The sequence below is a fragment of the Apodemus sylvaticus genome, chromosome 20 (genome assembly GCF_947179515.1).
Source record: "Apodemus sylvaticus chromosome 20, mApoSyl1.1, whole genome shotgun sequence".
Classification (NCBI taxonomy): Eukaryota; Metazoa; Chordata; class Mammalia; order Rodentia; family Muridae; genus Apodemus; species Apodemus sylvaticus.
The window spans coordinates 26634189-26661835 of NC_067491.1; the positions used below are offsets into that span (position 1 = coordinate 26634189).

General features: G+C 35.6%; 1 protein-coding gene across 1 annotated transcript in view; it reads left to right on the plus strand.

The window, feature by feature from the left end:
- Nucleotides 1-11156: 11156 nt before the first annotated feature.
- The window catches only part of Ptprq (protein tyrosine phosphatase receptor type Q), a 205250-nt gene continuing 188759 nt past the window's right edge, over nucleotides 11157-27647 (plus strand). Inside the window, exons 1-8 of the mRNA XM_052165264.1 lie at nucleotides 11157-11213; nucleotides 11547-11658; nucleotides 12560-12786; nucleotides 15299-15368; nucleotides 18745-18944; nucleotides 19968-20217; nucleotides 22024-22152; nucleotides 24628-24774. Coding sequence (XP_052021224.1) covers nucleotides 11157-11213; nucleotides 11547-11658; nucleotides 12560-12786; nucleotides 15299-15368; nucleotides 18745-18944; nucleotides 19968-20217; nucleotides 22024-22152; nucleotides 24628-24774 — 1192 coding nt within the window. The remainder of the gene's footprint in view (nucleotides 11214-11546; nucleotides 11659-12559; nucleotides 12787-15298; nucleotides 15369-18744; nucleotides 18945-19967; nucleotides 20218-22023; nucleotides 22153-24627; nucleotides 24775-27647) is intronic.

A 27647-nucleotide genomic window follows, 5' to 3' on the forward strand; every position in this document is an offset into this window, starting at 1 on the left:
CAGAGCAATGTAATCCTGTAAACAAGCCAAGAAATAGTATTCCTTTGAGGTTTCTGCTTTAAGCTCCTACTTTGAGTTCCAGACTTGACTCCCTTCAATGATGAATTATAATTTGTCAGCCAAATAAATCTTTTCTTTCCAAGGTTGATTTTGGCTGGTGTTTTTATGATGCCAACAGAAAAGTACTTCAGACAGCAGCTCCATAGTAGATAGCTTGTCTACTGTGCATAAAGTCCCAGGTTCTGTCTTAGGATTGACTAACTAGGCATGGTGCCACACACCTGCTATTGCAGTGCTGGACACATGGAGGCAGAAACGTCAGAAGCCAAAGGTCATCTTTGACAATTCCATTACCTGGGAGATTTTAGACAAGCCTGAACTACATTTAGATCTTTTCTCAAAAAGGAGAAAACTAATAAAAATAAAATGTTGCTTTGGTTGATATTTAAATATAAGTGGAAACTTTTACCCGACTTTCAAGAAGCCAAGATAAACAGAAAAAGTGAATTGTCGATTGTGGAGAGCATGAGGCCACTGAGCACTGTAGTGCAGGCTAGACCAGAGACAGCAGAGGCTATGCTGTGCAATGCACGAGAGTCTTATCCTATAGTGTTAGCTGCAAGTAACCAACAACCCGGGAAGTGTGAAGCCATAGAGGAAAATCTGTTATTTTAACAGAGTCCCAGGAAGAAAACAAGGATCAGATGTTGGGAAGAACTGGAATTAGCTAAAAGAACATTGAGAATCTAGATAATTTTTCTTTCTGTATTTATCCTTTCTGTTCATTTGTGCAAATTGTTGTTATCAGATTTTTTGTTATTGTTTAACTTATTTTCCTTGAAGACAAAATTTCTCTGCTCACAACCCAAATGCTAGATAGAAGATTGCCCCACTCAGCTTACAGGCATAGATGGTATGACCAGCCACAGGAGCATTTTCTGCCTAAATCTCCAAGGAATAGAATATGATTATTCTAGACTGATGTAAATACCCAATCTTGACCCAATAAGACTAAACATGTAATTGGCCTCTGTCTTATAATGATTTAGTTTAAAGTGTAGAAAAAGGCAAAAATGAGATTTTTTGAAAAGAATGTTATATTATGTGTGCATTTAGACTGATCTATAACACAGTCATTATGCAATATTGGCAGAGGTAATTTCCTAACAGTGCATTTCTGTCTTTATGGTGGTTGTGTTCTGGCAGAACTGCAAATATGGCGAAAAGATGCTTACTAAGATAACAGCTCAAGAAAGATAGGGGAAGGTAAGTTGGTGTCTCCCTATATCTTTAGCTTTAGGAGGGTCAGATAAAAGCTCTCTTTAAGACCAACATTTGTGATGGTTTGTATATGCTTAGCCCAGGTAATGGTACTATTTGGAGGTGTGGCCTTATTGGAGTAAGTGTGGCCCTGTTGGAATAGATGTATCATTGTGGGCTTGGGCTTTAAGACCCTCATTCTAGCTGCCTAGAAATGAGTCTTCTGCTAGTAGTCTTTAGATGAAGATGTACAACTCTCAGCTCCTCCTGCACCACGCCTGCCTGGACACTACTATGGTCCTGCTTTGATGATAATGGACTGAACCTCTGAACCTGTAAGCCAGCCCCAATTAAATGTTGTCCTTATAAGAGGTGCCTTTGTCATGGTGTCTGTAAAATACTAAGATAACCTTATACTGCAGCTTATTATAAAACTGCAAATATAAATCACTATTTTGTTTTGCCTAGCATCCTGAGTTCAAAAGATGAGTAATACTGATTGATGTAGATAAACTGAAATTCGTTAACACCAAACGCTTGTCCAACTTAGTAATTCTTTGAAACAGCTTTCTGACTTTATTTTCCCAAGCACAGAGAGTGAAAGATTTATATTCCCTGAGGAATCTCAGAGGTATCAGAGAAGAAAAGGAGTTTGTATCTAAGCATGAAAACAAAAACAAAAAACAAAGCCAAATAAACAAAACAATAACCCATTTAGTCCTATATTTAACACCAAAAAGAATTTCCTGTGAGTTTAGACAAAAGAGCAAAAATGACCAGCCAGTCGACATAGAATATTCACAGAACTTTGCCATTTCAGCTTTTTCATCCTGGATTTTATGAGTCTGGAGTAATTTTACACTACAGCAGATCACTATTTTACAACAGAATTATGACGTGAACCAGAAACAAGAGACAGTAAACTTTAAATTTTCTGGTAGAAACTTTAAGAATAAAAAGAAATAGAGATAATTTAAGTAATACATTTTACCCTAGTACGTATTAAAAATTCTAACTGATAACCAAGATTAAACTTATTGAAATACTTTACATCAATTCTTTTTTCATATTAATGACCTCAAATCTGGCTCCTATTTTGTGTTAGAAACTCATTTCACATTCACAAGATACACATTTGAAGCAGTCAATAGCTACGTTGGTAAATAGTCATAGAGAATAACTACTGTCATGTATTTTTAATAATAAAGTGGAAGTGTGTCAAAAATTGCTCTCTTGAAACACAGATCAGATCCCACATCTTCTTTGAAACATGTCTAATATTATAAGAATGAAATTATAGTTTTTGAACAAGTCTCATAAAACTTTTTTTAAAAGTCTTACTTTGTTCCATGAGCATGTCTTCTGCTACTGTAGATGCTTAAATGCTAACCATCTCATTCTGTTTTCTTGAGGACACTAAAGTATTTAGTCATAGTGTCCCAGAGTTGTGTACTGAAGAAAGCAGTGAAAGCTTCCTCCATGCGATAACTTCAAAATATCAACTGATGAAATTTTGATATGCTAATCTCTGGTCAGGCTATATGTGATTTTACAAGGTGATGTAGATTGTGTGGAAGAGCTAGAATTTTGAATTCTGTTTTCATGTCCAATGCAAAACTTTGGACTATAATTAGTTGTATATGACTAGTTATTCTTTGATCCTAGTTCCCTACCTGTGAAAGGGTTTTAAAGACTTGATGAGAAAATTCAGTGAGATGATATTCAACAAATGTAGTTTGCAAATTGCAGAATGGGAATTTCTTCTGTTTTTATCATTGTTTGTTTGATGAATTGAGAACCATGGCTATGCACAAGAGAGAATATTTTTGTTACCTGACTTCTGGCTGCTTTGTGGATTCCTATATGTACCACCTTTTTCCACCCTTATCCCTCCCAATCCCCCAACACCAGGTAGGAGAGAAAGAAGGCTAGAGGAAGGGGGATCATTGATCTTGTCAGACAACTTCTTGCTGATTAGGGGCATTGAGCTCTTTGGGGAGCAATTTTGATATCTACATCCAGCAACCAGCTGCCAGCAGTCAGCAACCAAGAACCAGCAATGGCAGCAGCAAACAACCAGAAGCCAGCAACCAGCAGAGAGCAGCCAGCAACCAAGAACCAGCAATGCCAGCAACCATCAGCAGCAGGAGCAGCAACAAGAAAAGCAGCAGCCACTACTCTCAACAGTTACTGGAATTACAAACATCATATACTTCCAGAAACTATCTGCAGCTGGCAAAATTGTGCCCTGCCAGAGCATGAGGCAAATCATAGTCTGCTTCTGTGGACAACCTGAAACAGCCTGGTGTTTTAAAAAAGTATTTCCATAACATTTCTATGCTTTTAAAGAAACCAAAATTCTCACTACATATTTTTGGAAGAGAACCATCTTCCTAGTGAGAGACCAGATCTTTTGAGTTCAGAGTCTATCTTAGAGAACTTGACCTAATGTGGAACTTGAGTTAATTAACAAACTGGCACCTAGAACCAGTTTCCAGGTTATTCCCCAACAAATCTGCACATCCAGGTTGCTAACCTGCCCCTGACACTTCACTTCCTAACAACCACCAATCAGGAGGAAAGCAGAAGATAAGTTTGTGGTTTTGGACCCAGGACCAGCCAATTATGTTAAAGGCCATAACAGCTCCCTAGTCTGAAGGGTACCAGGCTAGATACCCTCTTCTTGCCTCTACAAATGCTTGCCTGCAATTAGGCTCAAGGCTGCTGTGTCAGAGAAGGTGGGGGTGGCCAAAGCTTGAGCTTAAATAAAGAGAACCGAATGCGATTACATCAGAATAAGCTCCCTGCTGGCCTTTTTGGGCTTCATGATCGGATTGCTTTCTGGCAAAACACTAGTATTTGAAAAAAAATATTTAGTCTCTTTAGTTTTAAGAGCATAGGTGCTTGAAACTCTTAACCTCTTTCTTAACCTCTAAAGCAGACTCCAAGGCCATCCATTTCTTCACATTCTCTTTCTTTTCTTATCAAGACCAACAACTTAGGTGACAGGAACCTCTCTTCTAACAGTTGAGTACCATTTTGGACTTCCTTGCCATTCATATAGCATTGGTTTAAAATTGTCCACTTCTTCTCTTCTCTTCTCTTCTCTTCTCTTCTCTTCTCTTCTCTTCTCTTCTCTTCTCTTCTCTTCTCTTCTCTTCTCTTCTCTTCTCTTCTCTTCTCTCTCTCTCTCTCTCTCTCTCTCTCTCTCTCTCTCTCTCTCTTTTGAGACAGGGTTTCTCTGTGTAACCCTGGCTGTTCTGGAACTCACTCTGTAGACCAGGCTGGCCTCAAACTCAGAAATCTGCCTGCCTCTGCCTCCCAAGTGCTGGGATTAAAGGTGTGCACCACCACTGTCTGGCTTCTACTTGCTTTTCAAATACAAGCTAAACTATGGTCTTGGGGACCTCTCTTGGCTGATCTTTATTTAGTTTTCCAGGCCACTGATTTAATTTGCTTATTATTCTTTGTTTCTCAAATATCCAACCACATCTCCTGTAAATGACAAGCATACTCACTTTGCTTGGGCATTCCACACTCAGATTTGATTAACTTTTTCCCTATCATTGCTCTCTCTGTTCAAATATAATTTTATTTTCCTCCCTGCTGTCAAATTTAGATAAAAACCTCTCTTTCTAGTGCGTCTGTGATTTGATTATCTTACTTGTTCATTTACATAGTCATTTGTCAGTAGGCATCAACACTGGAAGTTCAACCAGAAGCCTTTTTGTTTTGACAAAACATTGTTCCTCAAATCATGCTACACTTTTAGTGTGTGCTCAATAAGTATTTGCTGGGTAACTAAACACCACATACACAGTCATTTCCACATATGTTTGGCGTGCTTATGAAAAGCAGATATTAATTCTGAGTGACATTATCAGAGATGTGTTGAACCTGAGATGACCTTTTACTAACTGCTAGCATCAGTCTCAGAAAAGAGGACAGGATACTCTATATTAGCAAGGTCACAAAGTCAGGAGCCAGCATTCTATTTGTCATTTGTAAATGTCATTCGAGATAGAAACATCCTGAATAATAGATCGTTCATGAAAGATTTCATCCTTTCTACAATGATTCAATTAGTTTTTATATTCAGTACAGGTATTCTGAGATAGTTAAAAGTTTTTAATGTTAGTTGTAAAGGATTCTTGTTTCTTACCCCATATATCTGTTCTAAAGTTTACATTTTAAATCAAATGGCATATGGAATGATCTTTTCATGTAGTAGACGGAGACCAATTAAAACTATTCATTGTTAGATGAAATTTGCAAGCATGCAATGGTGTTTCACTACATGCACTTCAGAGATAGAAACGTATGTATATGTAAAAAACCTGTAAAGACAGTTTTAGAAGCATATTGATACTTCATAATAATTCATATTATAATTATGAACAGCATTATGCTACTAACGGTTATCTGAGTCATTTGCAATCAATGAGATTATTTGTTAAAGTTTAATGAATTAGGCAACAATAGCCCAGTTGCTCAGCACAGTGCACTTGTTTAATTGGGATCGTTTCTCTCTTCATATAAAATTTATCATCCCAGGTCTCCAAACACCCTTTGGGAGTTCAAATAAGGCACAATTATGCTTTTTCCAATCCTGTTCTGATGGATGTGCATTCTTTACATGCTTTTTAAGAGATAAGAAGACTATGTTTTTATTCTATTAAAAGGCTACATCATTTTATTAGATTACATAAAATTAGTTTCCTTCTACCATTCATTAATGTGTTAATATGACATATGACTCACTGTGTCTCAATATAGCATCCCATTAAGATAATAATATCTATGTGTATTTGTGTGTACTTTCTGCTACTGTCCCTCTCATACCTCAGATTCCTCACATTCTACTCATTTCCTTTATCTTCCCACTCCAGACAAGTGAGGAATGTTGTCAGGGATGCCTAAGTAAGCACTGAAATGCATGCAGATTTCGTGCCTTTCCCTCTTCAGTAATTCAGTTCTCTTCCAAGAAGATAGATGAGCTTGTCTGTCCACTTTTACTTCTAAAGCACAACAGTTTATCAAAGCAAATAATTTCTAAATTTATAAAATTAATATAATTGTTTTTGTTTCTACTTAGAAGCACAGAGTGAAGAAGAATAAAGACAGTAATAATTAGACTTTAGCGACTTATTGAAAAAAGATCTAGCTTTTGGGAACTCTCAGATTTCAGAACTGGAAAGATCGAAAGTCAAGGGCAATCCTCAAAGTTTTAATGAGGAAATCGTGACTTAGCCCAGGTTATATGAAAGATAAACTAAGCTGGAGTGTGTCATTTATCATTCACTGATTCTTTTTGCAATGTATGTGATGTCTTTTGTATTCTAGCTGTGCATTTTTGCAATTCTCTCTGTCGTTGGGTTTTACTATCGTTATGATGCAGAGACTGGTTTTCAGGGACATGTGTTTAATAATGTCTGTATGTGACTCTCTCCTAAGAAACATGTGAATGAGCTGAAGGGGCCTGTGGGTCATTGTTCCTACTGTCCTTTCCACTGGCAACACAGACCTGCCCAGTTCTAGCTTCATCTTTATTATTTTTTACTACATTTTCCTTGCATCATCATGTTTGATTCTTTTGTGTTGCTGGAGTTTCCTGGCAAGTCTTTTGAGGAGAGAATTGATAAGTTCAACCCCTCTGGGTACTAAAGGAACTTGATAAATATATAACATCTTGTTATACGACATATTCAGATGGAGTTTCTTAAGCTTAAATGAGGACCCCAAACTTGAAAGAAAGATCATCCTATTTGGTGATAAATTCTCCCCTAAATGTGACCTTGTTCAAGATTTTTTTTGGGGGGGGGTGATATAGGTGTGCTGTTATTTCTTAATAACTATGAAAATTAGAAATTCCAACTATCACATTGATTAAAACTTGAAGACATTACATTGGGTCTAAATTTTAGCTCTGTTATTTACCTATTCACATGAGATTTGGGTAAAATTACGTAACTTCATTTACTATTTTACATGGGAATAATAGTATTCATTGATACCATCCCTAGATCTGTAGCAAGTGTGAGTTCAGATATGTCATAAGTTTTCAAAGAGTTCCTTTTGTTTTACATTTCTTAAGCTTAGTTACATTATCTGTCAGACATAGACTATATTATGCTAACCTCTGGTTTAACCACAGAAATATTTAAAGGTGTTATCTGAAGTTTTTCAGATAGATTTGCAACATAGGAAATATAAATGGAACTTGATAGTCTCTCATTTTTTAAATATGTTTTGATAGATCTGTGTGAATATTGGTTTCACTCCTGAGGGCCATCACCCCTTCCACTTCGCATTTTTCTTTGAAGTGAGAATACCAAGGCTCTGGCAATGCTGCTATGCACTTCCCTTTCACATTTTATTTGTTCTAAAAGGTTATTTTTATTGAAGAATTGAGTCGATTGATGTTAAGAGATATTAAGGACCAATGATTATTGCTTCCTGTTATTTTTGTTGTTAGAGATGAAATTATGTTTGTGTGGCTCTCTTCTTTTGGGTTTGTTGTAAGGAGATTAGTTTCTTGAGGTGTAGTTTTCCTCCTGGTCTTGGAGTTTTCCATGTATTATCCTTTTTAGAGCTGGATTTGTGGAAAGATATTGCTTACATTTGGTTTTTGTCATGGAATATCTTGGTTTCTCCATCTATGGTAATTGAGAATTTTGCTAGGTATAGTAGCCTGGACTGGTGTTTTTGTTCTCTTAGGGTCTTTATGATATCTGCCCAGGATCTTCTGGCTTTGAGAGTCTCTGTTGAGAAGTCTGCTGTAATTCTGATAGGTCTGACTTTATATGTTACTTGACCTTTTTCCATTACTGATCTTAATATTCTTTCTTTGTTCTGTGCATTTGATGTTTTGATAATTATGTGATAGGAGGAATTTCTTTTCTGGTCTAATCTATTTTGTGTTCTGTAGGCTTCTTGTGTGCTTATGTCATCTCTTTCTTTAGGTTGGGAAATTTTTCTTCTTGAATTTAGTTGAAGATGATAGCTGTCCTTTTGAGTCGGGAATCTTTCTTCTCTTCTATACCTATTATTCTTTGGTCTCATTGTGTCCTGGATTTCCTGGATGCTTTGGAATAGGAACATTCTGAATTTTCCATTTTCACATAAACTCTTTCTTCCTGAAGTCAAGTTTTGTCAGAACTCTTATCACAGCCACAGAATGAAACTAGAACAACCTCTCAAGTGTAGGGATTCTTATCATACATCTTAATTGCCATTTTTCTCTATAATTTGAAAATGTAGAAGACTTAGGTTGGATTTATGAACAGAATGACCCAGAAGAGACCCAGCAGATAATGACAACAAAATAATTTAATCATTATTTACTCTGATCTTTTAAAAATCTGTTTAGAATATTTGTAAGTAGTAGGTCTCATTAAATGAATGCCCAGACAATTTATAAACTGTTGAGAAAGTGTGTCCAATAAAAAAGAAAGCGTTATCAGATAAAGATATTGTAGAGAAGATAAATCTTTCAAAATATTACCATGCTTAAAATTTAATTTAAGCTGTATAAATGTTTCTGATGTCAAGCCTGATGATCTGAATGTGATTCCTAGAACCAGCTTGGTAGAAGGAAAGTACTGACTCTCAAAAACTATGCTGTGACCGTCAAATGTGTGCTGTATCGTACATGATCATCACCATACCTTGTCTTAGTTACTTTTCTATTGCTATGAGAATACACCAGCATGTAACTTACAAAATGGAGAGTTTATTTGAGCCTACAGTTTCCCCAGAGATGAAAGACCATCATGAAAGTGAATCTTGGAATCAGGAAGCTGGTATGGCATCAACAGAAAGCTCACATCTGTTACCCCAAGGAGAATGCAGACAGTATGCACCAGGAATAGAGAGTTCCTAAATTCTTGAAACTCCTCCAGAGACATGCTTCTTTCACAAAGCCACAGGTCCTAAGGTTTTCCATGCAGTGCCAGCAATTGTGGAGCTAATAGTCAAACGTCTGAGTCAATGGGTAACATTTTTAGTCAAACCACCACACACACACACACACACACACACACACACAAAATAAGAAAAATACTGAAAAATTATATTATGATACTTCCAAATTTACATGAGTACGTAACACTTTATTAAGAAGTCTGTATTTTTAATTATACCATTGTCAAATCATCTATAGGGGTGGAGTTTTGAAACGATAAATGGAATTTAGAGATTCCTTTTCGATCCTGTCCTTTTGGTGTTCAGTTGGGTCTGTATCAGGTGTGGGGGTTTTGTTTTTGTTTTTGTTTTGTTTTGTTTTTTTTCGGATTTTTCCCCCCGAAACAGGGTTTCTCTGTGTAGCCCTAGCTGTCCTGGAACTCACTCTGTAGACCAGGCTGGCCTTGAACTCAGAAATCTGCCTGCCTGCCTTCCAGAGTGCTGGAATTACAGGTGTGTGCCACTACTGCCTGGTTCAGGTGTGTTTTGACAAACTTTGCTTTAGCACCTCTCTTGCTCTGCCAATATTGTTTGAAATCTGCTCTAATGCTAAGGCAGAGCACTAATTTGACTCATTGTCAACGCCCTGTGTGTGGAAGTTCTGGTTAATGATTATAGGCAGCAGAAACAAAAGTAAACAAAGGTAGAATAATGTGATTGCAATCAGGAATACAATCAGTACTTATCATTTAAAAACTAATTTCATTTCTAGTATGTAACTTTTAAAAAGTATGTAAATATTAATCTGGAAATGTATGAATATCTGTTACATTTTCCCCAGTTTTCTTCTTTGAGAAACTTCTTTGTCAATCAGGTAGTTTATATTGAATTTTAAAATGATTCTAGTGCTCATATAGAAGATAAACTCTAAAAAGAAAATAAGCAAATTAAGCAACAAGTTATATAAACCAAGGAATATCCTAGGAACAAAAATAAATTCATATGTTAGCTCCTATAATTATATTTAAAAATTAAGAAAGTAAATGTCATTGAAGATACACCTTCTTAACATCTGTGTATAAACGTCGCTTGGGAGACCCTGTTGACGGCCTGGTCTGTGTTCATTCAGAGATGATGCACCTAACTCTCAAGAGACTGGAGGTCCCAGGGAGTGTGGAAGTCAGGGGGTTAGGGGAGGACATCCGCATAGAGAAGGGGTGGGGAGGAGATACGGGATATAGAACAGTCAGAGGGTGGACAACGGAGGAGGGATTAAAATATGGAGCGTAAAAATAAATTAATTAATTAAAAAAATAAAAATGCAACAGTTGGCTCTAGAGTTTCATTTTTTTGGACCATTTAAGAAAAACTGTATTTGAACCTCTAATTTTCAATATCAGAACTGGAAAACCCTGAAAACCACAAAGACTTCACTATGCCTGCAAGATGCTTTCTTCTGCCCTGGAGCCTGCCAGGAGCCACAGGGAGACGCTTCTAGTGGATTTTATTCCTGGCTGTGGCTTTGCTGCTATCACAGATCTTGGAGGTGGAGAATGTCAGGTATAGTTTTCATTCTTGCACTTGTCTGGCCTGCATGCATTTATATTTGGTCCTGGCAGGAAATTCCTGCTTGAAACTCCTAAACTATGGAAACTTTTTCCTTGAGAAGTTTTTAAAAGCATAAGATGTAGACAAAAGCATATCAATGCCAAATTAGTAAGTTTCAGCATGCTGAGGTTCTCTCTCTCTCTCTCTCTCTCTCTCTCTCTCTCTCTCTCTCTCTGTGTGTGTGTGTGTGTGTGTGTGTACTGAACCTACAGCCATCCATCCAAGAGTTCATGAATAGTTTAACAAAGAAAGGGCAGAGCTATTGAGTAATCCAGACTCATTAATTGTGTAGTTGCCAGGAGGTTCTGACTTTAAATCATTAATGCAGGCAACATTTCTCTCTAGAGCCATCAATGTGATTGTACTGCTAGAAAAAAAATGTAATAATGATGGATTTTCTTTTCTTTCTTTTTTTCTCTCTCATCGGAACTTCAGAGTCACAGGTAATTTACATGTTCTCTTAAAAATAAGGGACTGCAGTGATAGGCTGTAGATGTTTTGAAGATGTTAGTGTTTCCATGTTGACAAAGCGATGGCATAGGTAGAAATGTTGATTTAGAGTCTGATAACCCAGGATATTTTCCTAAGCTCTCATTTTATTTTAGATTAGTCAACAGTTATATAACAAATTCATATTTTATAGTGATATGCAACTTTGGGTTTGCTATTTTGTACAGCACAGTTTATGTAAAAAAGTATTAACTGTAAATGATGCTAGATTGACTATTTTAACTCCCTTTTCAGAAATAATGCAGTATGTAACTTTGGCATTCTAGGTTGATGTTTCTGGTTCTTTTGATGGCACTGGGTATGATATAACGCTCTCTTCAATTTCTGCTACAACATACAGCTCGCCCGTGAGTAGAACCCTGGCAACAAATGTGTCAAGTGAGTCCCTGAACTTACTTTGCATTAAATGTATTTAGTAGTCCTTATGACTCTGGTGGCTAGAAATATTTACAACAGCAGTGTTTGCTCTCTGTGTGTGAAGTGAGTATAATTAAATGGAAATAGAAAATGAAGAAAATGTTTACAGTTTGTGTCCTGCTGGCAATCTTGTTTGTTCCCCTCACTTTCCAAAAGAAAAGATAATCATCTTTGTTTGTGAAGTGGACTAGAGAGTCTGTTAATGGTGACATTTGGATTATTGGAGTCAAGAAAACAAACTCACTATACTCTTTTTTTTTTTATGTTGTGAGAACAGTGATGATTCTTTTTTTTTAAATTTTTTTATTCGATATAATTTATTTACATTTCAAATGATTTCCCCTTTTCTAGCCCCCCACTCCCCGAAAGTCCCGTAAGCCCCCTTCTCTTCCCCTGTCCTCCCACCCACCCCTTCCCACTTCCCCTTTCTGGTTTTGCCGAATACTGCTTCACTGAGTCTTTCCAGAACCAGGGGGAAAAAAAACCCGTTCAGTTTGTAAGGCTGTTTCTTGTTTTCCTACTTCTTGCAGGTGAGCCCTGCATTAATAAAGCCTCTCAAAAAAAAAAAAAAAAAAAAAAAAAAAAAAAAAAAGGACTTGGCATCAAAAGTATGTTTGGCATCTAGTGTTTTATAGCATTCCATTTTGTACATTCTTGGAAAAGAATGTTTGTGGTGTTACTGAAAAAAATCTGTTAGATTACTTAGTCTTCGTTTTTTTCTTTCACCGCTGTAGGGAGAATACATTCGTACTGATTTCTGGGAACTCAACGTTTACCTTTAAAAATACTTTAAAATTTACTTTTTTGGTGGAAATAGAATAATTTATTTGATCATTTAATAGCATGAATTTTTTAAAAATAGAGCCGGGGCCTCCAGTCTTGCTAGCCGGGGAGAGAGTTGGCTCTGCTGGGATTCTTCTCTCGTGGAATACTCCTCCTAACCCAAATGGGAGAATCGTAGCTTACGTTGTCAAATACAAGGAAGTGTGTCCATGGATGCAGACAGCGTATACACGAGCGAGGGCGAAGCCCGACAGTCTGGAGGTTCTTCTCACCAACCTAAACCCTGGAACAACATATGAGATTAAGGTAAATATTTCGTGAGTGGATACTGAGTATCGAAATAGTAAATCCATGAGGAAAGTGAGACTTTCGCCAACCTTGTAAGTCGACTAGTTGAATGAACTAAGCCACTGAAGAGTGACAAGCTATCACGTGCTCAACGTTCAAACACATATGCAAAGCCTGGTGAAGTATTATAATCGTTTTCTTCTCTATAGATAGACAAATATTTACATATTATTCATTTAGAAAACTTTAGCTTAATATCTTCCAAAGAAAGCAAATAGAGAATGAAAATATCACATAGCATTTATTTATTATTTTAAATGTTTTGCTGTGCAAGATAGAAGAATCCAGAGCCTTCTGCATGTTAGGCAAATGCTCAACCACTAATCCACATCCCAGACTAAAATACTGCTTTTTTTAAATTAGACTTAAACTAAACATTGGTATTTTATTTTTCTAACTCTGTTGCATTCGGATGTACATTACTTAACTTTTGGATAATAGATTTAAAAGAGTTTTGAAGCAACGATTTTACTAAAAATTCTGTTTCACTCAACAAAGATTCACTGAACTCTTAATATTTTAACGTATCACCTACTTTCAGAAACACAAAAGGGTAAGTACTCATGATTTAATGTTTTATTTGAATGCTAAATAAAGATGAACTTACACAAAGCAATACTGTGTTGGATTAAATAAAAATACTTACAAATAGGGAACAGCTATGATATTTGAAGATAAAAAGGTAAAGAACAGAGCTATCTTTTTGGCTCCATGCTGTTTCCAACTTAAAAAAAAAAACCCACATCTTTTCTCTTTAGGAAATGTTTATTTATTTATTTACTTATTTATTTACTGTGTTGCTTGGGGACATGTGTGTCATAGTACAAGTGTTCATGTGTTGAGGTCAAAGGACAATTTATGGAAGTTTAATTTTCCTTCCACCTCAAGGGTTCTAGGGTTCTGACTCAGGTGGTCAGGCTTGGGGCAAACATTCTTACCTTCTTTTCTTTTTATTAGATATTTTCTTTATTTATATTTCAAATGCTATCCCCTTTCTTCCTTTCCCCTCCAAAACCTCCCTATCCCCTCCCCTTCCCCTGCTCACTGTCTCAAACTCTCCTGCTTCCCTGTCCTGACAGTCCTCTACACTGGGGCAGCAATCCTTCACAGGCCAAGGGCTTCTCCTCTCATTCATGTCCAACAAGGCCATCCTCTGCTACATATGCATCTGGAGCCAGGGTCTCGCCAGCCCTAACACATGCATCTTTTCTTTGAGTCTTGAAAATGAGTGATCATAGAGAAGAAAACTTGTAAAAGCTGTTTTGTGGCCTTACTAACTGTGGTGTCCTTTCCTAATGATAAGACACCATAGGAGATATTTTGCAAGAAGGGTTTTGACACCTAAGAATTCCAAAACATATTTTCTACAAATACATGCATATTTAAGTTAACTTGTATCATAAAATATATACCTAGGCATAATAAATAAATATTAAAGTTAATGTGATGTAAGAAATGATGGTTGAGAGAACGTCAATTTGCCCAGACTAGTTCTGCTTAGATCTCTTTTTATGAGTTTGCGTTTTATTTCTCTGAATTCTCTTATTTCAGGCTTATTAAAAAGCCTCTAGCCTATGTTTCATCTCACACTTCATAAATCATGTTGTGACATTTGCTCTCCTCAAATAAATGTTAGCCATTGATGAATTCCTAGGGGGAATTTGGCATGGTACATTTGATATCTTCAGTATAACTAACACCTATGGGGAAAACCTGTAAAGTGGTCTATGTGTCTTATTTCAGTCTCGAAAAAAACCTCTGTGACACAGGTAAATTATTATTCTCAGTCAAATATGAGAAAAACATGTGCCTTAGAAGAATTGGGCAAATTGCCTAAAGTTTTCCATCTGTGGAAGAACTGTAAGATTGTAGGGTTCCACTCATGCATTTTGTAAAAGCTTAGGAGTTTCAAAGCCATTCAGTGTCTTCTCTGTCTATTGAGTTGGATCACTAAATCATGCAAATAAGAAGTTGTTTGTGTGCCTGTTGAATTCTGACTCTGCACTCTATGTTGTTAATCAAGCACATTCATTTTTCACTTACACTTTTTCTGAGTCCACATTTGCTCAGTTATATAGAGTGTGAAACTTAAGGTCTGATGTCACATGTATAGCCTGTCTTATGAATAGTACATATACTTGGTATATGCCCGAGTTTTGGAACATGTATTTCAAATGAATTCATGTTGTATTATTATTTCTTGTATGAACATGGCCATGCCTACTGACTTTTCTCTCATCCAGTTTTTTTTTTCTTCATGTAAAGGATGTTGGCCATACTACTGTCTAGTTCGATTACATGACATGTACCCCCACCCCCACCATGTTGCTTTCCAGTTGGGTAATATTGTAAGAATCACAGGAAAATTGTTTTAGAACTTTCCTTGTGGTGAAGTGAGCATTGCATTATTGAGAATTCTGTGTATTGAGAAAGCAAAGAAATTGAACATGGAACCCCTGATCTGTTTCAGGTTGCTGCTGAAAACAGCGCTGGCATTGGAGTGTTTAGTGACCCGTTTCTTTTTCAAACTGCAGAAAGTGGTAATTTTCCTAAATCATTAATTCTGAATTAATTTAATCATGGGTGCTAATCATTTGAAATATTGGAATGTAATGAAAATATGATGCAAAATGTATAAAATGATTGAAAATGGCCATTTAAATCCTTTTAGTTATTTGAGACAGTAAAAGTACTCTGAAAAAATTTTTCTGTCTAAGCATCATTAGAAAACACACACATACACACACACACACAGTACACACACATGCACACACATGTGCACACACACACACACACACGCACAGGTGCATGCACACACACACATATACCTACACACACACACACACATACACACAAATAGAATGAAAAAACATCTACTATTATTTCAGGCAAACCACTCTAGTTTAATTTAACTTATTTATTTTAAGGAACGTTCTTCCTCTGTAGCCTAGGCTAGCCTTAAAGTCACTTAAGGCCACCGAGGTTGGCCTTAGACTTAGGACCTTCCTCATAGGTGTTCTGACTGCTGGACTTACAAGTGGGTGACATAATACACCTCTGTGGATATTTGGGTACACTGATGACTCATCCATATTTCTTCCCATGCATGTACGTCCCTGTGACAATCTAGAGATGCAGATCAGCTTTTTCAATGTAAGCTTATATCTCTTTCACCATCAGCACCGGTGATATAAGCATTTTGTGATGTCAGACAGGAACATACAGACTTCAGTGATCAGCACATCAGTCTGTAAGGCTCAGTCATCATCAAACAGTTGATGAAGGTCGCTTCCTCCTGTGCCTGAGAAGAACTTTGATGTCAGCTTCAAGTTCCTTCCTCCAAGTAATGTCTAAGTCTGCCAGCATCTCCTGCCAGTACTGTTGTGAGCTGTATCCAGGGTCTTAACCCACTCTGCAAATCTTGCTGCTCAATGTATTTTCTTTTCCTCCTTAGATGCCCGAAATATCTTTTAACCCCATTAGAATCAAATAAATATAAAGAGAAATAGTCAGACAATAGTTTCTCCAGTTAACAAATATTTACCATGTATCTTATATTCTAATGAAATAAGATAAACAAATATGTGAAATAATATGCCAGGTATATTATAAGATTATACAGTAATGTCTATGTATTTTTTTCATTATAGATTCAATATATGCAGAAGTAAAATTCTCCCAATCGTTTTGCATAATTGGGCTTGGGTCCTGGTAGATCAAGAGGATACAATAGTCAGTATAGAAAAAATGTGTAGTATATTCAGCAATTAAATTGCTGGTTTAAGATATGTTAAATTCTACACATTGAACGTGTAATTATCAAATGAGAAGAAATTTGTTTTCTGCTGGAAAAAAAGTAGTCTTAAGAGAAATACAAACAAATTAATCAGTGAAGCCAAGCTGAATGAATAATATTCTGTCCACCAACATTAAAAACACAGTACTTAACTCCCTAGGGAAATTTCTTTTTTTCATGTAAATATATAATTTATTTCAGACTTAAATATTAAGGGGACAACTTATATCTCAATGTCTAAATAGTAATGAAGCAAACAAAACATAACAAAACAATAGAAAACAAAAACCTAAAACACCACAACCACCAAAACCAACAAACCAACCAAACACCAAAAACAAAAACAAAAACAAAAACAAAAACAAAAACAAAAACAAAAACAAAAGCTGTGTATATACTGGTGAAAAATCTTGATATGTAAGACTTTTGGAACTTTATAGTAAACCTATAGTTGGATCATGGTTTCTCTGTATAGAAAATCTATAAATAATGGCATGCTGATATATACAATTATGAAGAAGAATATTTAAAGAGAGGCAGTCATAAAGATTTAACATTTTGTTATTTGATTAATGCTTATGGCTTTCTGGCTTGGAAACCAAGCTTCAGAATGTAATAAAAAGGGGTTACCTTATAAATTGTTTCCATTTAATCATTTATTTACAATTCTATGTATGTATGTATGTATGTATTATGTATGTATGTATTATGTATGTACTATCTATCTATCTATCTACTATCTATCTATCTATCTATCTATCTATCTATCTATCTACCTACTGGTTTTTGGAGACAAGGATTCTCTGTGTAACCCTAGCTCTCATGGATGTCACTCTGTAGACCAAGCTAACCTGAAATTCAGAGCTCTTCCTGCCTCTGCCTTATGAGCGCTGGGATTAAAGGAGAGACTCTGCTTTTTACAACTCTTTTAAGGACTGGCTGGAAATGTGACTGTGTGCAATCTGTCATTGGTATATGAATATAACAAGAATACTCACATCATCACAATGAGAGAATTTTAAAAAGGATTAATTTTGTGAAAAGAAATAATTTTACAGTTGCACAGTATAATGTTTTAACGGTCTTAACCCCTTTATTTTTTGTATTTTATATACCCTAAAATAAATTAAATATTAAATATTGAACAAATTCTTTAACTCCATTTCATGAATTCTACTTAAGAAAAATTTCCACTTATTATTTTATCTATTAGTAACGATTCTTAGTAACTAGCTTACTTTTATTTTTAAAATTCATTTGGCTTATACTTTCTTCATTCTAACTATCTAACTTGTGTTGAATCTTTCTTTTGGGGACCTAGATTCTTGAATATTTCTTTTACAAAACAGATTTTGGTGTGTTTAGGCATAATGAAAATTTTAACCTTTTAACATCTTAATACTAGTCACCATTATTATTGGATGTAGTCTTACCTCAAGCATTTGTGTTTTATTCTACAGTCAGAAAGAGCTTCATTATTTATTTGCAAACCTATTTTATGTGAAGAACTTCTTTTTATTCTGATGTAATATGCTTGTTACAGAAACTAAACAGAGATCATCATTGTAGATAATTATTGATAGTAAGAAATTTGGGGAAAAGGTATATAAAACTCAAAATACAAAAATCATAAACTATCAATTGATTTTCTGTCTAGTTGGTGTTAGGCACTAGATATTTATGAGAGTTTGAATATGGTTTTTTGGTATTTTGGCTACTATTTTGAGGTTTTCCCCCAACTTCTACAATGCCTACATAATTCTAAAATATTTAAGGAGGTAAAATTTCAGCCTGTACTTGCTTTTTTATTCATAAAAAACTATTAATCTAATAGTTTTGTATGTTTTTTGAATGCTCATTGAATGAATAGATGTAATGGACCAATAATTCTGAAATATGTACACATGGTTCAACACATTTTGTAAACCATTTTAAGGTGAAACAAATAAGCACACACATATACACATATATATACATAGTTGGTTAGAAAGTTGATTTTATTGAAGATATTGCTTATTTCATTTCACATCAGGTGGAAATTTAATATCCCTGAAGAACATAAGCAGCATTTTGAAATTTACAACGGTTTCCCCTTTCCTCCAACTCTTTCCTACTTCCAGCTCCGGGTAAAGTGGTTAACCTCACAGTGGAAGCTCTCAACTATTCTGCAGTAAACTTGATTTGGTATTTACCTCGGCAACCGAATGGCAAAATCACCGGCTTCAAGATCAGTGTCAAACACGCCAGAAGTGGCATAGTAGTGAAGGATGTCTCCATCAGAGTAGAGGACATTTTGTCTGGGAAATTACCTGAATGTAACGTGAGTGTGGTGTAACAAATGTCACACGTCAAAATTTTTATTTCGTTTACATCTTCAAGTTTTCATATTTTTAGAAGTTATACTCTTGGCCTATAGCATCATGCTATGTGAAACTGACTATTTCAGGGGTGCGAATTACAGATGGGAAGAGAATATCTCCAGGGCAGCATTGGTTTGGCAGTGGAGGAATGAGAGGTGGGCATAGACTATGTGGTAGGCTGGATGTTACGGTTGGGAGGAAACTTTATAAGTTGCCAAGGTGTATACATGTCATCCCTACTGGTATAGAGACCAAAAGTCCTTATGTCACAGAGCATAGTACCTGCAGGGGAATATATATATTTTTGTCATTGATGTGAAACCTTCAGAGATCCTATGATATTTTTTCACACCCTGCTTTCCCAAGTTACCTTTGGGATTTTTTTAAATCATATTATTGCTGATGGAGAAACAGCCAAACAATGTTATTTTGTTTTAAATAGTTTAGTGAAGTGTAAAAATATTTTGCTTCCAAAATATTTCAATTCAAATATATTCCTTTTGAATACACACACATGCACATTCATATGTATCCTAATATCTGGAAAGGTGATTTTTTTGTTTTTGTTTTGTTTTAAATAAGTACTTATGATTTAAAAATGATAGAAACAGTTAAGAACACAGATTGAAATTATCTTAGGGTTTTTGCTCTATTGGGCTATCATAAATTTTAAAAATTCTCATTGATGATTTAGCTGATGGTTTATCTCCATTTTATCCTACTTTAAACTCTATGTAGGATTTCATGGTTGAAGTATAATGAATACAGTAGATATATTCTGTCCTTCTATAATAGACATTAGCACCTGTCCTAATGTTATAGACATTAAAAATCTATTAGCTTCTTATGAAAATTAATTTGTTAAAATTTTCACACACAGTAAGAAATAATATTTATATTATAAAGAAAATAAATAGGTAGTGTTCTTATGTCTACCTACGGCTAGCGTGTGAGTTTCCTACTGGTTTTCTTTCCTTCACTAGGAGAACAGTGACTCTTTTCTGTGGAGTACCACCAGCCCCTCTCCAACCCTTGGTAGAGTTACACCTACACTTCGTACTACACATTTATCCAGCACATTGGCACGGAATAAGATCAGTTCTGTGTGGAAAGAGCCCATCAGCTTTGTGGTGACTCGCTTGAGACCATACACAACGTATCTCTTTGAAGTTTCAGCGGTTACGACTGAAGCAGGATATATAGATAGTACCATTGTTAGGACACCAGAATCAGGTATGGCTTGCTTTTGTTAGAAAAAGAGAAAATGGGATGAAGTTATTTATAGAATAACCGTTCATTCTGTCCATAGAATATTTTATTGTGGTTAACCTTACTTTCTGCCATAATAGATAATGGGCTTCCACTGGGAATATCTTCAGTCCTAAACTAAACATCTAAAAGAAAAAGATATTTGAGAGAGTGGATTCTTCAGATAGTATGAATGACATTTATTAATTCATGACCAGTTTAATTCTTCAAATTGTCGATGCTTTTCCAACAAAACTTAGTTATCTATGTATTGTCTTCCTCACTGACATTATTATTACCAGAGCTACAAGATATTACCTGAAACAGCAGAGCCAATATTGATTAATATTACAGCATCAATAACTACTCATATTTTTATGAACAGCGATTTTTTTCTTTGAAATATCAGTTGCGTACTAAGTTTACAATATCAATACTAACCTGTCATATTATGTTAGAATCCTCATAAATACATATATTAAATAAACTGTACTTAGAAACATAGGCAGTCTAATGACCTATGTGTTGGGATTTAAGAACTGAAGAACTGCAATTATACATCATTATTATCATTAACTTTTAAGAAGTCATATTTCTAAAGATTTATTTGTTTATTTTATGTATATGAAGAACTCTATCTTTGTGTACACCTGCATGCCAGAAAAGGGCATTGGATCCCATTACAGATGGTTGTGAGTCACCACGTGGTTGCTGGGAGTTTAATTCAGGATGTCTGGAAGAAGAGCAGTCATTGTTCTTAACCACTGAGCTATCTCTTCATCCCCAAGACATCATATTTCTAAGTATAATTTATTTATACACATGTTTATGTGGCTATTAACATATAATGTGGCAGATTAGTATTGCTATTATGAACTTTGTATGAACCTGATAATGCAGTAAACAAAAAAGTATCATATATACATAGGATATAAAAGTTATATGTAAGGTAGTTTTACAAAAGAACATTATCTTTTTACCCAAAGGCATATATGTCAGGTTCTATTATTTTCTTTCACATGTTAGTATGAAACTATAATTTTCTTGATTTAAATAACTATATTTGAATCTTTGTAATGATATTTTCTTTTCTATCCCCTATATAATACAAAATCATTTCATGGAAATGATATAAAAAGAAACTTATTGGACGAGAACTTTGAGTAAATATTCAGCGCCATTTATTTCAATAAAACAAATGAATACATACAAACTCATTTAATATGTTTAAAAATTTAAATGTTATTAGTTTTTATCTTCCCAGTATTATATTAAAATCTTCTATCTGTACATTGTACACTTCTTCTTAGAACACAGATAAATACTGATGTGAAAACATAAAAGTTTGACTTTTCCACCTGCATGTCCACCAGAGAAAAATTGTTTCTCATGCCAACTATCCACATTAGTTGAAATATATATATTTATATATAAATATATACACACTGAATATATGAATTATATATTATATATGACTATACATAAGTAATATGCATATAGCTACATTAGAACAATATGATATTGACAAGAATTATATTATAAAATTTTGTAGAATAAAGACAACTGCACCATCAGATATAATACTGGTACATTAGAAAACTGACAAAAGAGATTAATCTGATCCTTTCATATGTTTTATTCAAAGTGTTTAGTTCTAGACTATTCTGTTTTTTTTCATGATAAACATCTATTGTATTTTGTGTATTTTTATGTTTCATATTGTATTACTTATTTTTAACAAGAGTATATCTTCATATATATTATATATTCATCTCTCTACAATAATTTCAGTGCCTGAAGGACCACCCCAAAACTGTATAACGGGCAATGTCACAGGAAAGGCCTTTTCAATTTCGTGGGAGCCACCAACAATTGTCACAGGAAAGTTTAGTTACAGAGTTGAATTATATGGGCCATCAGGTAAGACTCAGTTAATTTTGCTTTTACTTTTTAGAACTAATCTATTAAATACATGGATATTTTCCAACTCTGAAAAGAAATGAATTCCTTAAAAGACCCTAACTTGATATAAGTAATAGATTAATGAGGATATCAAGTTTTTTTAGATCTTCTGTTTTAAACCGTAAATGAGTATTCTTCAGTGGGCTTTAACTGGAGCGGACATCAGAGGCATGGCTTTTCCACTCCCATTCATCTATGACTCACATGCAGATAAAATAATAGCCAAGAGAGCATTAAGTTTAGACTGTGACAAATCAGGTTTCCATCTAGATAAAACCATTGACTTATAATCACCAGTGCTCTCTGTACACACTGCCTATACTCTGTGCAAAGATATTGTGAGCCTTAATCTGTTGTGCAAAGGTTATTCGAAATGCTATTGGTGGCCTTAAATGGTAAAAAATTCTCCATCTTATAAACAAGAAGACTTGAGCATCCTCTTGGCAGAGGTAACTATCAGAGTTCTGATATTCTGCAGGAAGTAAATCATCAGTTTTTGTTTTGTTTAGCTTTTACTGAATATGGCATCCCAGAGTTACTGTCAAAGTTTAATTCAAGCAATGACCAAATAACATAAATTCTCATATTCTTGTCTATTTGAAAGCATACACACACACACAGACACACACACACACACCCTCTTAAAAGTTGCAAATCCTTTCTTTGTGAAATGTCTGTGGTAGGCATCATGTGAGTAGACTCATTTCTAAGTAACTTTTGCTTCTAAAAATCTGAAATAAGCCAGACAGTGGTGGCGTACACCTTTAATTCCAGCACTTGGGAGGCAGAGGCAGGTGGATTTCTGAGTTCGAGGACAGCCTGGTCTACAGAATAAGTTCCAGGACAGCCAGGGCCACAGAGAGAAACCCTGTCTTGAAACAAACAAACAAACAAACAAACTGAAATATGTGGATGTCCTAAAAGTAAAAGATCATTCATCTCTTATGCCCTAGTGCAAACACACACACACCACGATCACACACTCACACACATCTCTTCTATTAGGCATTATTTTTCAACTCTTGGATAACATATACCTTCTTTTAATCAGAAGCTTGAATATTAAAAATGCAAACGAGAGGGAAGTAGGGCTGGGAGTAAACAGAGTTGAATATTATATTTTTATTAGGAATAATATGTTAGTAAGTTTCTAAAAAACGAGAAGCAGAAGGAAAACTGACATAAGCTTTGTTGAAAAGTTGCTTCTGGTGGTAGAGGTAAGGTCTTTTTCCTAAGCACAAGGATTGGATTAACCTACAAGTATAACTTGACTGTAGTAAGGCAGTGTCCTGTTAGAGGGATTGTTCAGGCAGACAATTTCTTACTGATCTAAGTATTTCAATGTAATGGGAAACAAGACCATTACCTGAGGCTGAGGAGGGGACAGAAGGTTTTCAAAGTCTGAAGTGAAAGCGTTAAGTCCATCATTGGGAAGGCAAGTCCACTTGCCTATGGAAGCTGAGACACAGTTTAGGTCTCATTTTGAGTGTGGGCAGGATCAATTCCATGGAAGCTGGAAGGCATGGACTTTCTCTCCCTCCATCAGCAAGAGCAGTTTTACAACACTGAAGGTTTAGGTGAGCCAATTGGTCCTGGCAAAGGCATGGAGTGGATAAGGAGTAGGCATTAGTGGAGAGAGTCCAAACAAGGTAAAAACCCAGCCAGCAGTAAGACCCTTTGACGTGTGGACCTAATGAAAGTGAGGTTGCCTCAGGTCCACAAGTAACTGGAGTTCAGACAGAAACCCATGTCAGGAGATGCATGAAAATCAGATAATGCATTTTTTGTAGCTACTGGTAATGATGATATTTATGATTAGAAAACTATGTAACATGTTTTTATAATTAATTTTTTATCTGTGAGGCTATTAAAATCACCACACCCTAAAATGCTAGTGTTGAGTTAAGAGGTACACCATATGCAGAAGGAAAGGGAGTAGCCCGACGGAGGTTGGTGGACATGACCTTGAAGACTGAGGACTTTATAGAAGGAGTCAGGAAAATAGTGCTCTCTGTCCCTCCTGTGTCCACCTCCAAGCTCTGAGATCTTGAATTACATACACACCTTTCATGCTCATCATCATTAGATACTGAGGATCTAACCCAGGGCATTGTGTGTCAGGCAAACAACATCTCAAATGAACTGTATTTCTTGCCTTTGTTTCCCATTTAAGTATATTAAAAATAAAAGGGCAACTCAAGAGGACTCTTTAATGTGAAAAATGTTATTTTAAGCACCCAAAGATATCCATGTTGTTTCTACTCTTTAAATCTGTATAAAATTAAAGCAAATAATTTTCAATGTATTCATGTATAATAACAAAATGTTTGCTTGATAATTTGGTTATTGTCCTTGCTTCTGTACTTGATATGAAATGATTGGGTATTTTATAAAACACCCATCAAACATATGGGTCTGTTCTGCTTTTTGCAGGAAGGATTTTGGATAATAGTACAAAAGACCTCCGGTTTACATTTACACATCTCACACCATTCACAATGTACGATGTCTATGTTGCTGCAGAAACCAGTGCTGGGGTTGGACCCAAGTCAAATCTTTCAGTATTCACTCCCCCAGATGGTAAGAACTTTCTCCTTTATAGGGTTAATGCTATAATTTTGAAATGCTTGTGAATTTTATTGAGTTGGCAAATGTAATTTTAAGGAGGAATTTGTTTTCTGTGTACTTAAATCCCATTATTTTCCTTGTTAAGTAACTACCTACATTATTCTGAGTCCGTGTTCTCTAGAATATCCATCTTGCAGCATGCTTCATAAAGGAAAGGACTCAAGAGCAGGACTTAAGAGGACCGTGTTCACTGTGGCAGAGTCATGGTGGTGTTTTAGCAATGCTTAACTACAGTATTCAACGAACGGGGCATAGCTTAGCTGCAGTATTAAGCAGATGTTGAATGTGTTTTCTCACATAAGTAATTTCCAGAGAAATCCCAGAATAACATATTTTGAGGAGGCATTTTCTGAACTGCTAAGGCTTCCTGGTGGGGACAAAACACAAAGTTCTCAGTATTTTCAGATCATCTAAAATAATGTATCTCAAGAAATCATAAGTATGCTTTTTAAGCACCAATATTTTGGGTGAAACCTATTGCTAAAGGATGATTTTCATTTTCCTGGTTCACTCTAAACATGCTCAATGCCTTCATTGCTGTTTAGATACAATACAGCCATAAAGGCCACCATGTTCCAGAATAAACTAACACTAGACAAAGTTCCCTGGGTTTGTGTGGTAGCTAACATACAGTAACCGAGAAGACATTTAAACAAATATGTGCATACACCTACCTACCCTATTCAGTCGGGCACTCATTCCCTACATTATCACATGTGAATTAGACCATTAGAGGGCAGCAACCATCAGGAAATTTTATCCATCTGTCCCTTTAAAGAAAAAAATGAAACCTCAGTACACTGTTGTTCAGTGACTGTCAAAAACATTAAGTTTATCCATTTCAAGTGAAAAATCTATGTGTACACATGTATACTATACATATGTATAATTTGAATAAGTGGATTAAAATGGGAATGTATACACATGAGGGAAAGGATTTCATTTGTTGATGATGAAATTTTAATGTCTTGCCCTGTCTAAAGAGCCTTTGCTTTGTGTAATTTCCATAAAGTTTTCTCCAAAAAGTCCTTTCGTGCATTTTCCACAATGCTAAGTGCATTTTTGGATGGCTACAAAACACAGCAGAGGTTTACTCAAAGAACTCCTTGACCAACTATTGTTTTTAAACATTTATTTATTTGGTATATTTGTGCTTGTGTGTGTGTGCTGTGCTGCGTGTTTGTGTGTGTGTGCTGCATGTTTGTGTGTGTGAGCGTGCGCGCACGCACGCGCTGCGTGTTGCATGCCTCTGTGCCAAGGGGCATGTGTGAAGATGATCAGAGAACAATTTGCAGGTGTGTGCTCTGGCTCTTTCTTTTTATCTTTGGTCTGGGATCTGGTTCAGGTGATTCTACTTATTCGCAAGTGCTTTTAGCCCCTGAGCCATCTGGCCAGCCTTATTTTCTAGTCTCATTATACAATTCAATGCATTTCGAACATTTGCCTGCTTTCAAGTCTCTCTTGGGGGACTTTAAAACTTAAGTCTATAAGTTTAGATAATTGTCTGGGCAGGGATATAGGTCAGTGTCATAGTGCATGCTTAGCAGGTGTTAGGCACTAGGTTTGATCTGCATTATGGAAATAAAGCAAGACAAATAAAAAAAGATTCCTTATTATTGAGTTTGCTCTCCAGCATTTGACTAAAATTAAGAATTAGATGACATGTTGCAAACAATAATGCTACCTTGCTTTGATTGGTTGTCCCTTAAAATATATTACCCTTCAGTTAGTCACTTTTTAGTCAGCAAATGAATAAATAAGCACCCTCTTGTAGATTTTTCAAATTAGCTGTTGTACACCAAATTATCATGAATAGATGACTCTTTTTTTTTTTTTGTCGAATATGGAAAGCAGTTTGTCCTGCATTTTATCCTACTATCTCCATCAGCTGCTTATCTCAGAGACTGCACTCTGGAGGCTATGAGAGGGTAGCCACCAACGACCAAAGCATGGAAAGGCAAGCTTCCTGGGGCTCCATGACCACTCATTCAGCTGAAGGAAAGGCTTTCATTTGATGCTTTCACAACTGTAGAATGTTTCACCTTCTGACATTAATTAATCTTGCTCCCAATAACTAAAATTTTACCACAAAAGACTACTGAAACAAGCCAGGCATGGTGATGATTGCTTTTAATCCCAGCTCTCAGGAGACAGAGGTAGGCGGATCTTTGTGAGTTTGAGGCCAGCCTGTTCTTCAGAGCAAGTCCCAGGACAGCCAGGGCTGTTACACAGAGAAAAACCAAGGGGAAAAAAATCCGGAAATGCATGAGGCAATGAAATAGCTCATTGCATTAGCTACTGTCAAGTAAAATTTGATATCTGAATTTCATTCTTTATCATTTACTATTATAAAAAGGTGTGTTGTGTTTTAATTAACATTATTTATCCACTGCCTCACATCTTAAACGAATTTAATGATCTGTTTTAAAATAATTAGAAGTAGCTTACTTCTCCATAATTATCACCTTTAAAAATAACTAGGGTTCTTACCAATGTTCAAGTATTCATAGATGCATGCTTGATTGACCTCTTCTAGAGAATGCTGTATCTATCACATCCCAGTGTGGTTAATTTCATTAATGCAGACTCTCAAGGTCCACAGTGGATTTGGTTATCAGAAAATTATGCTATTATTATACTAGTTCTACAAGATCTACACCTAAGGTTTTTATACACACATCACTTTGATTACTGAGTGCTTATCTACTTAGGCATGAAGAGAGATGATTGAGGGGAAATGGTAATTTAGTAACAGCCAATGTTCCATATACCATGTAATTATTGGCAAACCATGGAGAGTCTCATCACTTTGTCTTTTTCCTGAA